We start from the raw sequence: 14,568 nt of genomic DNA, 5'->3' as shown, positions 1-14,568 counted from the left end.
GAAGTAAAATTGTTAGGGTAAAACACACCATAAAAGGTTGTTTTATTAAGGGGTTCTTTTAGAAGGACCGGAAATACTCAGATAATTTGCAAGGGAACAGCGTCTTTTATTAAATGTCTTTTATTCTGTATGTGTAGATCTGACCCCAGAGCCTCTATTCCAGGAAATGAATGCAGTCTGCAACCTAATTAAAGGTTATCCCCTGTGACTCTCCTAGGACCCTCTCAGGTTCCTGGTGCAGGCTCAGAGACAGAGTTGCCCACTGGAAGTTTCCGTCTGTATCCCTACATGGCCTTAACTCACAGTGTGAGCTGGGCCAGACCTGCCCCCTGGCCAGTGCTCCTTTCCCCTCTTAGCTAGTCTTCCACAGGGCCCATATCCCGTTGAGAATAAGAAGCAGCAGATCCCTCAACAGGCAACCGAGGTTGTAGGCTTGATCTGACCCACTACTTCTCATTCAGTCTAGACAACCTGGTGCATTACCTCTGCCATGAGATTTTATCTAAGAATAAATCACACCCAGAGGCAATGCCCTTAAATCTCCAGTCCCCTGGGGGGGTGGGGGCAGGTCCCCATCCCAGAACAACTTGGACACTAGGCAGGAAACTGAGATTTGGGTGCAAGTACCCCATTACTGGCACCAGTGGGTACTCAGGAAAAGTGAATAAGGCAAGAGTCCAGTTGCTAGAATGCAGGCACAGAGTCAGAACAAACTAGCGTCCAGGGTGACTTGATGCTGAGGTGCCAGTGTCAGTACTCAAGACATATCCGCATGGGATCAAGCCTGGCTCCAGAGTTGGCCATAGGAGCCCAGTCAGCTGCTAAGGCATTAGAGGGAGGGAGCAAGGAGTAGTGGAGATAAAAATTAAATTATTACACCGCCTCCCGACACTTCATGTATATTTAAGCCAGAGGCCCAAGAGCAACACTACATATGTGTAAGGTCGCCCATACCTCTGGTTAATTTGACTAGTGACTTTTTTTTTTTTAACATCTGAATACAGCATAAAGGATTTCCCTGAAGAAGACTTTAGAATCAAGCAGGTATGTGCTGGAATTATGTCCCTGCCATTTACTGGCCATTTAATACTGGGTCAGCCTTTCTGGCTTCCTGCTTCATCTTCTGTGAGAGCGGGATTTCAATCCTAGTAATGTGGTTGTGATGACGAAGATGAAGCTCAGCACAAGCACGCGGAGTTGTCCCCACGCTTGTGTGCACACTGGAATCACCTATGGGGAGCTTCAGAAAATGCCCGTGTGCTGCCTCCCCAGAGTGTTCCTGCCACGTGGCCAGGGCCTGGGAACTTCTAACAGATCCCCAGATGATTCTGATGTTCGGACAACTTTGGGAACCCCTTGGCATAGAGCCTGTCCTCCACTGAGCATTAAATATCTGTTAGGTGAGTGGAAACAACCAGTGCCTGGCACGTATGAGCTTTTCCAGAATTCTTGGCTGCCTTCCCTTGCCGGCCCATCTCCCCTCTGTTTCACCGGGATGCCTGAAGACAGAGTCGGGCTGTGATTCCAGTCGATGCGGCTGCCACTCATGCCAGGCACGTGAGAACGCGGAAAGCTCTGGTCCCACCTGCCTGCAGGAGGAGGAGAGGAGGCGAAGATAAGTTCATCACAAGGGGCAGCTCATGCGCGCCTGGTGAGGGACTCTCTGAGTTTGCTCTCGAGGACACTGTGTACGGTAAAGCCCCTGAGCACTGCTTGTCAAGTCACCCTGGAAACTAGAGCCCAGGCGTGTGCTCTCTCTGGGGCCGATGCAGGAATGAGCCAGAACGCACAACGGATAAGCCAATGGCAGGTTTCAGCTGGTCCTGAGTTCTCCTTTTTTTTTGGCTTTTAGAGTCAACACTTGTTGCAGTAAATCCTTTGTTTGGTGTTCCTGGGTCAGCTATCCGAATGTATCAGAGTTCCAAGAAGTTGAATATGTGGCTTATTGGTTTCAGTGTCCTTTAATGGCTCTTGGAGAGAGCCATTAAAGAATGAATGCTGAGAGCTAGGGAACCATCTAAGTCATTCTAAGATTTAGAAGCCGGTGTTGTCTCCCCTTTCCACAAAATAGGAGAACTTTAAAGCTGCAGTGTTTCAGATGTGGGAGAGGAGCCTGGCCCTTGGCTGACTATTTGAGTTATTATGTGCTTGTGAGTAAAAGTAATATGTCGTGGCTCTGAGTGTCTGGAACTGGAATATTGTTTGATGTGCAAAGCTTATATTTTACACTTTATGATTCAGAGCAACTGTTCAAATTTCACCCCAGTAACATAATAGGAAATATGTAAAATGCTAAAAAAAAAAAAAAAATCGGTTAGTCTCAAGAACTGTGCAGTCATTTTCTACTTGACCCAAGAATCCTGATGGAGTCAGGCTGTTTTTCCTTATAAACAAAAAAAAATACCACAAATTATCATTTCAGGAGACGAGACCTCCAGCCTACTCAGTTTTTAAGATGTGCGTTCTCAGTAAGAGAAGAACCTTTTATTTTCAGGGTAATTCTACACTTAATAGGGATTGTATAAGTACTTTGAAAATAGAGTGGATTTTTTTTTTCAACTGAAAACTACCACAGGTTAAAACTTCCTGATATTGACACTTTGTAATACTGCGTTGTTTATGAAAATAAGGATCTGCTGTCTTTGTTAATATTTAGCACTTCTGTGATATTTTACATTTCGTATTTGATATTGAAAATATATAAGCCTCAGGCACGTTTTCATCACTCTCAATTTTTTTTTTTTTTTTTTTTTGCGGTATGCGGGCCTCTCACTGTTGTGGCCTCTTCCGTTGCGGAGCACAGGCTCCGGACGTGCAGGCTCAGCGGCCATGGCTCACGGGCCCAGCCGCTCCGCGGCATGTGGGATCTTCCCGGACCGGGGCACGAACCCGTGTCCCTTGTACCGGCAGGCGGATTCTCAACCGCTGCGCCACCAGGGAAGCCCCTGGTGGGCTTAGTCTCAATTTTTTTAGTTCCCGTTTTTTTACTTGAATCAACTTCTCATTCTTTATCATAGTCATACAGTTCTACTTCAGGGTTTAAAAGTAAAATGGTACATAACACAAGGTTATTGTATATGTGTGTTTTTATCCTACTAGTTTTAAGCTCTGTGACAACTTCGTCTATGGGGTCCTCTCAAAACATTGAAACAAATCCCTCTATTATCTATCACCTTTCACTGACATTTGAATTTGTTAAAACTTCATATTGAAAACAAAGATTGCACTTCACATAGCAGAGAAGAGAATAAGCATAGGTCTTGCTCAGGCAAAATACAGTTTTCTCTGGTTTACTAACAGTCAGCATTAGATGAACCAAACCATCAGAAGCATCCTGGACCCTGATCACCTTCATGTTTGACAGGCATCCAGGTCACATGTGGTCCTCACTTGGGGTTCGGTTTGAGGCATACTTACTTGAAAAATGAGTTGCAGAGAAAGAGTTTCAGTATCTCTTTCTTTAGCTGCTCATAAAGCTAACCACTGAATATTTTTCCTCTCTCTCTCTCTCTCTCATTGGTGGTTGTAATTCCCAGTGTCCCCAAAAGAATCCTCTTACTAGTTGGACTGCTTTTTTCTTATGATTATCAATTGGCCAAAGCCCAGTTTCATTCATATCCTGAGCTTTGGACATGAACCTGTGAAGATGGCTTAGTTTGCCTCTGAGTTGTCAGTGTGAATCTGGCACATGCAGTTTCTACCGACAGGGCTGTACAACTACGCGATGCTCCCTGTTCCCAAGGCAAACCCCCACTTGGTCCCAGGTCTTCCCAAACAGACCCATGATGCACAGGTATACCCCTCGGTGCCCTTTGTGAATCTCGAACCCCACTCCCTCATTGACAACAGGTTCTAAGTGATGTTGGCAGAATCCCAGCTCTCAGCAAGGACATCATCTCAATAGAGTGCTTTCCGTCTTCTCTCTCCCACAGGGTCCAGTAGCATCAACTGCATCAGCGTTGTCTGTCCTCTCCCTTGGACCTGGCCTTCCTCCACCTCCACCTCCTCCAGGGCCACCTCCACTTTTTGAGAGTGAGGGCAGAAGAGAGGAGTCCTCTCCTTCACGCTCAGCTTTATTTGCACAACTTAACCAAGGGGAAGCAATTACAAAAGGTGAGAAAACCAGACCTTGAGGCTGTCTCCCTCTGGCTTCAGGCACACAGATCCCTCAGAGCCCACGGTGATGGATACATCATTGCATCCCAGTCCCTACTACATGGAGAGCTGTGTGTTCTTCATCTCAAGGTAGATGGGCTCAGTGGGCTGTTGGGTGGATCAGAAGGAAGAACTCAGAGATTCTAGGTTCTAAATGGACCACTGCACTGTATCACCACTTCAGCCCTTGACGCTTCAGCACCAGCTACAATCAAGGCATCAAGATCAAGTGAAATAAAAATGACAAATAGTAGAACCTCTGTCCTCAGAGGTGTACGGGCTTGTCAAAGAATTATATCATTCAACTACCTTTGTGAATGGTTAATTTTTTAAATCATATGCTTAATAAATTCATGTTGCCAAAAACTTTATGCAGATGTATTTTTGCTTTGCATGGGTAATAGGAATTATGGTATAAGTGTTCTTGTGTGCTGTGCTGGGAGCTAAGAACCAAAACTTCTAACTATTTCTCTGGCTGCAACTGGCTGCATTGTCCCCTCATCTGCAAAGGAAGGGAATGGACTCATAACCCTTAAGTCGATTCCATACTCTGACCTATGCTTACTGAAATGCCCTAACTTTTTAGACTGTATCTAGGAAATGATTTAGCTATGACAGAAGTAAATCATGGGATCCTTTCTGGCCAGGGGGTTTGCATTTTGCATAATTTTTATCTATTAGCTTATCTCCTTCAAGAAGAGGTTCCTCAAGGGGAATTTCCTGACAGTCCAGTGGTTAGGACTCCAAGCTTCCACTGCACGGGGCAAGGGTTCAATCCCTGGTCAGGGAACTAAAGTCCTGCAGCCCATGTGGTGGAGCGAAAAAAAAAAAAAAAAGAGGTTCCTCAAATTAAAAAATACTTACAGGGCTTCTGTTAACTCTAAACTTATGTAGGTCTCAGCCTCTGCATACTGACCTTGAGAAAACACTCGACTGTTATGAAAATAGCATTACCTGTGCTGTTTACATCATGTTGATACAAGAAGTTAGGGACATTTCCCTTTGCATAAAATGTAGGAAATGTGTCTATGTGTTACCTTCCCAGGGCTCCGGCATGTTACAGATGACCAGAAGACATATAAGAATCCCAGCCTCCGGACTCACGGAGGACAAACTCCATCTCCTACCAAAAGCCACACTCCAGGCCCCAAGTCTCCCCAGTCTCATCCTCCAAAGAAACATGCTCCTGTGTTAGAGTTGGAAGGGAAGAAATGGAGAGTGGTGAGTGAAGCCCTTTAACTTTATTTCTGACATACTCCGATGAAAGGAACGATGGCTAAACTGTTCACCCGTGTCCTAAGGATTTCCCAATGAAATGACAGAGGCAAAAGTCACTAGCTAGACTAGAAACCAGAGCCTTTCTGAATGCTTCCATAAATGTTTTTTGGTCTTCATTATTCTCATGCATTTTTTCTTCAACTTTTTAAAAATTATTTTTAAAATTGTGGTAAAGTACACATAACACAAAATTTACCATCTTAACATTTAAGTGCACAGTTCAGTGGCATTAAGTACATTCACACTGTCGTGCAGCCATCCCCACCATCCATCCACAGAACTCTTTCCATCTGGTAAAACTGAAACTGTACCGCTTAAACAATAATTCCCCATTCCCCCTCACATCACCCCCTGGCAACCACCTTTCTACTTTCTGTCTCTATGAATTTGACTCCTCTTTCTGGAAACTTTTAATCTGTGCCCCATTCTGATCTACTGTAGGATGTTTCATCCTATTCCACTGACCGAGGTGCTGATATAACCTACTGCGTCACCCACCACTATCACTGTTGTCTGAGCAGGACAAAGACACTTTGAATGTGGATGGAAGCTGGTGCCCCCTGCCAGTTCAGGGGCCTTCCCTAAAGATGGAGGAACAGAGTCCCCAGAAAGGTTGTCGTGGTCTGAAAGTACACTGGGACTTAGACCACTGTTGTGACCCTTGCTAGTCTATTTGTCCCACTCCTACTTGCAGATAGTGCTGCAGCATCAAGTCCAGACTTAGCGGCCAGACTCAACCAAAAGCCCTCACATCCCTGCTGCAGCCCCCGCCCACTAGCCAGCGTGCCTGATGCCTGACAATCACAATCACAAATTGACACCGACCCCCCTTCCAAGCAGCCGTTTCTCTCATTCCCAACATTACAGTGACAAAGTCGGACCTGCTGTTTGGTCTGTTAAAAAAATGGTTCCTAAAGGAAGAACATGTTGAGAAGCTGTAACTGGTGAATGCTCCGCAGTAATTTCAGCATGCGGTGGACTTAATTTATGCATCCTTATATTTAATATTTGCATATGTTTTAATTTTAGGAATACCAAGAGGACAGGAATGACCTTGTGATTTCAGAGACTGAACTGAGACAGGTGGCTTACATTTTCAAATGCAGCAAGTCTACTCTACAGATAAAAGGGAAAATAAATTCCATTACAATTGGTAGGGCAGAATTATGGGTCTGTGCCTACTGTGATAAGCTGCTTTGTGTAAATATGCTGTATGAATTTAGTAGATTGGTTTGTTTTTTTTTTCCCTAGACAGCTGTAAGAAGTTTGGCCTTGTGTTTGACAATGTGGTGGGCATTGTGGAAGTGATCAACTCCAAGGACATTCAGATGCAGGTAATTGACCCTTTCAGCCATTCCCGGCCCCCACCACCTATGGCTTTGCCTAGACATTCCCCTCTGTTTACAAGGGGCCCTCCATGTCCACCTGTAAAACTCTTATTCTCTTTCCCTCTAGACACAGCTCTGTCTTCACCTCTCTGAAGCCCTCTCTTACTTCTTGGACAGTGTTAATTCCCCCTTTTCAACCTCTTATAACACATCCTATCTTGCACAGCAATTACTAGTTTACCATTTCTATTTCAAGAACAGCCAGTTAATCTTTACAGCTCCAGAAATTTGCACAGTACCTGAACATAGTAGGTGTCCAATAAATGTTTGATGAATGGGTGATTGGAGTGAGTCAACTAATGAGTGAACCAAAATATTAAGAGATCCCCCTAGCGTAATAGTACCATGCCGAAGAGACTTTATTTCCCTCAGGAAAAATTGGTTCTGGGTAAAGTTTTTCTGAAGAGTCAATGAGATCATCAGAAAAACAACTTGGAAAGCAGGATTGCAATTGAATCTGCAAAACAGAAGAAAATCTGCACTGTTTTAGCAATATTGATTTAGCCAAATGGGATTTTATAATATGCCAGAAGCTAAATGACTTCTTACTTTGGCCAGCTATAACTACTATCTTTGATTACACCGTTTTCATACTGTTAATCACTCCTTATTATCTGATGCTTCCTGATAATGTTTGTTAAAATTGGCTTCTAGTTTTATAGATTGTTCTCTTTGGTTTTACTAGGCTTTTCACCACTGCCCCTTTTAACTAGAGTAGTACATTCAATAGTTGGCACATACATGGAGATGTATTTTAGGACCCTCCATGTGGGAAAAAAATATCTAATCTCTACCTCATAGCATATTTAAAAGTAAAGTCCTAATTGTAAAAAGAAATACTTTTAAACTTTGAGAATAAAATACAAAAGAAAATTAGAGTAGAAAAGCAATTAGGGTCAAAAAGCACAAACTATAAAGAAAAGGACAGGTGAATCTAACCACGTTAAAATTTATATGTTCAACAGAAGACATCATATACAAAGCTGAAAGATGAGGCATGGATTGAAGAAAGATACTTGCAATGCAGATAATCAAAAAGGATTTATAACCAGAATTTATAAAGAACTTAACACAAATCAAGATGAAGACTAACAACTCAGTAGAAAAATGGGCAAAGAATATCAGGGCAGTTCAGAGAAGAAAAACTGAGGTATTTGATAAATATATGAACATATGCACAACCTGCCTAGTAGAAGAAGAAATGCAGATTAATTAGCTGTATCTTCTTACACTCATCAGTTTTGAATTCAGGCTGTCCTTACTTTGCAAGGGGCATGTTAGCTGAAACGCATGCGTATCGCAACTGTGCAACTTGAGGACTGCCTGTATATTAAAAAGTCTCATGGTACAAGAGTTGTTATGAGAACCCTGATACATCAGTGTTGGGAGAGTAAACTGTTACACTCACTGTGCAGAGCAAATTGGCACCATCTAATAAAGTCAAAGGCAGTCATAGCCTGTAACCAAGCAATTTCACTCTTAGGTGTGTGCACTAAAGAAACTCTAGTACAAATGTTGATGAGACATGGAAAAATGTTTATTGCAGTATTATCCGTAATGGCAATAAAAACAAAAACAATTTAAATGTCCACCAGCTGGTAAATGAATAAATAAATCCACCTAATAGAATACTGTACAGAGGTTAAATAAATGAACTACACTTACATGTATAAAAATAGGGAAATCTCAAAAGCAGCCTTGAGTGACAAAGGCAGATTATAGAACAGTAGGCACTGTATAATGTGTCCCTTTATATAAAGATCAAAAACATGCAAAACAATACTCACATTTTAAATATACTTATGAGGGCTCAAGTTCACCTTACTCAAGAGACAAACCTGCTGTGAACTGTAAATACAAAATTCAGAAGAGTAGTTACATCTGTGCAGGGAAGGAAGGAGGACAGTGAGATGGTGGATGGTAGAGAGGGGGCTTCAACTATATTGTAAGATGATAGTCCTAAAAAAAAGGCAAATGAGCCAAAATGTTAAACTCTGATAAAGCTGTTTAACAGACATATATATATGTACATTTTTGTCATATTATTCTTTGTATGCTTCTATGTTTGAAATATACATTTTTAAGGCTATGGGCCTTAAAATAATCTGGAAGGATAAATCATGGTTATCTGTCCAAGAGGGACAGAAACTTGGCGACGTGGTTCAGAAACAAGGGAGAGACATTTTACTGAACACTTCAAACTTCTGGATGTTCAAACCAAGTGAATGTCATTACCTATTTAAAACATTTAATAAACTATTTTAAAAGGGCCTGGACACAATAAAGACAGAAAGCAGATTAGTGCAGGCTGCCTGGGGATGAGGACAGAGATTGACTGTAAATGGGCATGAGGGATATTTGGGGGATGATGGAAATATTCTAAAACTGAATTGAAGTGATGGTTGCACAAATTCAATAAATATCATTAAATTGTACACTTAAGGTAGGTGAATTTTATGTTTTCACATTTTACTTCAATAATGCTGTTAAAAAGATTGAAAGGAAGAAAAGAGCACAGAGAAAAGTTCATATGATTTAGTTCAGTAATTCTGTTTTTTGGCAAACTATCCTAGAAAAATAGTACAAATTATGGGAGAGAGGAGACTAAGATATTATGTGGAAATTTTTTTAAACGTATAGAGAAATAAATTTAAGAAAAACAAAGAATACAGGTACATGTATTAAATGCTAGAGCAATGGCCTGGGCAAGGTCACATATCACCTGTCACTCAACAGAGGAGCTACTTTTTAGTCCAGTTCTCCTGATAAATGTATTAAATGCTAGAGCAATGGCCTGGGCAAGGTCACATATCACCTGTCACTCAACAGAGGAGCTACTTTTTAGTCCAGTTCTCCTGATAAGAAACAATCTCTGTTCTCAAAATGTTTACAGACTACCAGGGAAAAAAGGCATGTACTGTATATAATTTACTCTAAGGAAATACTGACTAAAAATGATGTGGAAATGACAATTCTTATCCTCTCAGGGCTATTTAAAAAGTCTACTGCTTTTCAGGTTTTCAGATACATAGATATTTTAGCATTTTATGTGCTAAATGTGCTATCCTCATGTGACCCCACTCTGTCTCATAAATGAATCTCCTAAGACACTCTGACAATTTACTTCTTTCCCTTTGCTTGCCTGGTATTCATACAGTTCTGGTTGCTATGGAAATGCTCTTCATCATTATAAAATAAACCTAGAAATTGCCAAAACATTACTTCTGACACATTCTTGATATATACATATAGGTATTATTTTATTTTATTTATGGCAAAGCCCTGTGCTTACCTGACCTTAAACTACCTCTGCCTTTTTTTTTTTTTTTTTCTTTTGGCACTGGGGCTCAATTCCAACTTGGTGTCCTGTTTCTGTGGGGAGAGGAGAAAACAGAGAAGTGTGGTGACCTGGCTAGATTCCCCTAAGGAATTCTTTACATCACCTTCACCATCACAGGAGTTGCTCCTTTAATTTGCAACCCAGCCTTTTCTTCAGGGTGAAAGAGGAGATGTCGTTATCGCTTCAATTACCATTACAAGAAGGAAAATTATGTAGTTGTAATATGGTCATTGGGGGAATAGTCTGTGCCTGTAGAGATGGGGGGGGGGGAATGTCTGAAAACTGACTGTTAAAAAAGAAATTTAAAACTGATCAGAATGTTTATAGCACTTGATATTTGTAACAATACAAAGAACCACCTCCTCTTGTGTATGGTACTATTTATCTATACAGTGAGTAGCCTGAACCAAGTCTCCAGTTTTGGCTGCTGAAATGAATACATTTCAGAATACCTAGACACTCATTATCTCATTTAAGCTTCACATTCAGCCGGTGAGATTTTTATCTAGCAAAGGACTTATGTGAAAAGAATTGTAGTGTTTCTTATTTATTCTTATTTAGATTCAGGAAAAATCTTCTCAATTACAGAATAATTTATTTACTCTTAAGTGACAGTATTAGTGTGTTTTAATCCAAGTTTCCTAGAGATTTGTCAAAACTAAAATTTTAAGCACATGAAAGCAAATGCATCTTGTTTCTTTTATCATGAAATCAAATATATGTTTCAAATCCACTAACGGGGTTGTGAAACTTTTTCTGAACATTTAGCTGCTGTTTTCAAATTAGTCCCTTTATTTTGTGTCAGGAAAGAGACCCTGAGGTTTGAGAATCCCCTTGTGTGGTCCTTTCATTCTGTCCCCAAATGACACCTACTAATTCACCCTGGAGACTTTGTCATCAGCCAGCCTCTCCAGCCCTAACCCAGCTATTCCTAACGCTTGGTTAGGCCTGTGGACTGTACTTATTTGGGAACATTGGAATTTCTATTTATTTACTTTGGCCCTAGATTTTTTTTCTTCTATTTCAGGTGATGGGGAAAGTGCCAACAATTTCCATTAATAAAACAGAAGGCTGCCACATATACCTCAGTGAAGATGCATTAGACTGTGAGATTGTGAGTGCCAAGTCATCTGAAATGAATATACTTATCCCTCGGGATGGTGATTATGTAAGTACCTTTTAAAAGACTGTAAAGAATTTTTCATTATTAACATTCTTAGAGACTGATTAATCACCTCCCAACCTTTGAACTTCCTTTGTAGAATAATTCACAGGCAGGAGAGGAATTCAGGGAGTGGCCTTTCACCTATCTGCTCCCCTGTTAGTTTCCTGACTATGCCCCGTCCTGGATTTGTGATTCTCAAAGCATTTTCCTAATAATTACCTTAATGGACGAGCTATTATCAAATAGTACACCAGGCATCTGAATTCATATTATTTAGGACTAAATATTTTCCTTTGCTATGGTGGAGGCAAACAGAAAAGAGGGAGAAATGCTTTGGGGAAAAAAAGGAGGGAAAGGAGGGAATAATAAGTGGACCTATTTGTTGTTAGGTATTCTTATGTCAGTGCTTCTCAAACCCAGCATAAGAATCAGCTGGGAAGCTTGATGAAAATACCAGCTCCCAAACTTTACACCCAGAGGTTAGATTCAGGAGGCTTGGAGTGGGCCCAGGAATCTGTAGTTTTAATATACCCAGGTGATTCTGATATTATCAGTCCATCCAATGACCCTTCTAAGAAACGGTAGCCTAAGCCACCATGTATTTTCTTTGTCTCCTCTCCCCAACAAAGCAGTTTCTAAAAGAAGCAAGCAGATATTCTCAGACATTGAAAAGGAAGTATAAATACATACATTTTCTGCATCATGCATTGTGATGGACTTGCTGGTTGTTGCCATTTGAAAGCAAGTTATTGCTTCCTATTAGTTGTTGTTGTTTTTTTTTTTTTTTTTTTTTATGTGGACCCTTTTTAAAGTCTTTATTTGCATTAGACTGTGAGATTGTGAGTGCCAAGTCATCTGAAATGAATATACTTATCCCTCGGGATGGTGATTATGTAAGTACCTTTTAAAAGACTGTAAAGAATTTTTCATTATTAACATTCTTAGAGACTGATTAATCACCTCCCAACCTTTGAGCTTCCTTTGTAGAATAATTCACAGGCAGGAGAGGAATTCAGGGAGTGGCCTTTCACCTATCTGCTCCCCTGTTAGTTTCCTGACTATGCCCCGTCCTGGATTTGTGATTCTCAAAGCATTTTCCTAATAATTACCTTAATGAACCAGCTATTATCAAATAGTACACCAGGCATCTGAATTCATATTATTTAGGACTAAATATTTTCCTTTGCTATGGTGGAGGCAAACAGAAAAGAGGGAGAAATGCTTTGGGGAAAAAAAGGAGGGAAAGGAGGGAATAATAAGTGGACCTATTTGTTGTTAGGTATTCTTATGTCAGTGCTTCTCAAACCCAGCATAAGAATCAGCTGGGAAGCTTGATGAAAATACCAGCTCCCAAACTTTACACCCAGAGGTTAGATTCAGGAGGCTTGGAGTGGGCCCAGGAATCTGTAGTTTTAATATACCCAGGTGATTCTGATATTATCAGTCCATCCAATGACCCTTCTAAGAAACGGTAGCCTAAGCCACCATGTATTTTCTTTGTCTCCTCTCCCCAACAAAGCAGTTTCTAAAAGAAGCAAGCAGATATTCTCAGACATTGAAAAGGAAGTATAAATACATACATTTTCTGCATCATGCATTGTGATGGACTTGCTGGTTGTTGCCATTTGAAAGCAAGTTATTGCTTCCTATTAGTTGTTGTTGTTTTTTTTTTTTTGATGTGGACCCTTTTTAAGGTCTTTATTGAATTTGTTACAGTAGTGCTTCTGTTTTACCTTCTGGTTTTTTGGCCGAGAGGCATGTGGGATCTTAGCTCCCCAACCAGGAATCAAACCCAGCCCCCCTGCATTGGAAGGCGAAGTCATAACCCCTGGACCTCCAGGGAAGTCCCTAGTTGTTGCTTCTTGAAAGTAGAGAAGTAAATCCAGAGATCATTCCCTCTGGTTGTAACTGTGCAAGGAAGCAGTGAACTGGGAAGGATGGGAGAAAATGTAACTTAGGCACACCTTTGAAAGGCGACCCCCCCCCCCCATTAGCCTATGGGTCAATCAGCAGCCGTCTACACTGCAGTCAGCACTCAGGTCAATCTCCTTAGGCAGACAACGAGATTGCTGCCATGTTCTCCTTTCCCTGCCTGCCAGTGAGCGCTACCCAGGCACACACCACATATTGCAGTTCAGAATTCACTGTCTAAGTCTAAGAAACAAAACTCCACAAGCATTGGGCCATGCTTCACTAGGTATCTGGACAGCCTAACCCTGAGCTATAGAAGTATCTCCTCTTGGGCTCTCCACCTAAATAAAAAATACTGACGAGCTAAAGCCAACACAGGACAGCCTCAGAAGAGGAAAGCTAAAAATTAGGATGATTCCTGGCCTTTGCAGCTGTTTAAGCAGAAGGCTCAGCTTCATGAAAACTGGCTGGAACTGCTAAGAAAAGCAATGGGGGGGGGCTTCCCTAGTGGCACGGTGGTTGAGAGTCCGCCTGCCGATGCAGGGGACGCGGGTTCGTGCCCCGGTCCGGGAAGATCCCACATGCTGCGGAGCGGCTAGGCCCGTGAGCCATGGCCACTGAGCCTGCGCGTCCGGAGCCTGTGCTCCGCAACGGGAGAGGCCACAACAGTGAGAGGCCCGCGTACCGCAAAAAAAAAAAAAAAAAAAAAAGCAATGGGGCTTTGGACAAGCACTCCAGACTACTTAAACTAGAATCCCTGGATGTGGTATCCAGACATCTGTATTTGTTAAAACTTCCCGGGTGATTCCAGTGTGGAGCCAAGATTGGAATCCACTGACCTAAAGGATGAGTATAGCTCAGAACCTGAGCTTTTATGCTGAAAACGTAAAGTCTCCCCTCTATAGGTGAATTATCTTGTGCCTTCAGTCCATGGCCCACTTCATGCATTTTCCAACTGGGGGTAGTAGGGAGCAATACAGAGGTCCTGCCATGGGCATTGTAATCTCGAAGTAGACGGTGGGGGTGATTCATCCTGAAGGGAATCAGTCTCCCAGAGAAGGTCTGTCATCACATTACTATCATGTCACTCCCAAGAAAGACTGGGAACAGCTGTAGTGCAGTTACCATCAAAGAGGTGCCTCCACTCTGGAGCATTCTCCACCTGGCTTGGTACTTAAGAACACACACACACACACACACACACACACACTAGGTTTCTCAGACTGTCACATACACACACACAGACACACACACAGACACACTAGGTTTCTCAGACTGTCTCACACACACACACACACACACACACACACACACACACACACACACAGAGA

General features: G+C 41.8%; 1 protein-coding gene across 1 annotated transcript in view; it reads left to right on the top strand.

The window, feature by feature from the left end:
• Positions 1–14,568, top strand: part of CAP2 (cyclase associated actin cytoskeleton regulatory protein 2) — a 119,524-nt gene that overhangs the window by 102,066 nt on the left and 2,890 nt on the right. The window contains exons 8-12 of the mRNA XM_007129169.4: positions 3,933–4,113; positions 5,201–5,376; positions 6,463–6,586; positions 6,685–6,767; positions 11,189–11,329. Of these exons, the coding sequence (XP_007129231.3) occupies positions 3,933–4,113; positions 5,201–5,376; positions 6,463–6,586; positions 6,685–6,767; positions 11,189–11,329 (705 nt within the window). The remainder of the gene's footprint in view (positions 1–3,932; positions 4,114–5,200; positions 5,377–6,462; positions 6,587–6,684; positions 6,768–11,188; positions 11,330–14,568) is intronic.

This window comes from Physeter macrocephalus, chromosome 18 (genome assembly GCF_002837175.3).
Source record: "Physeter macrocephalus isolate SW-GA chromosome 18, ASM283717v5, whole genome shotgun sequence".
Lineage (NCBI taxonomy): Eukaryota > Metazoa > Chordata > Mammalia > Artiodactyla > Physeteridae > Physeter > Physeter macrocephalus.
Note: the sequence above shows the minus strand (reverse complement) of the source record. Positions and strands in the feature narration are given on the sequence as shown.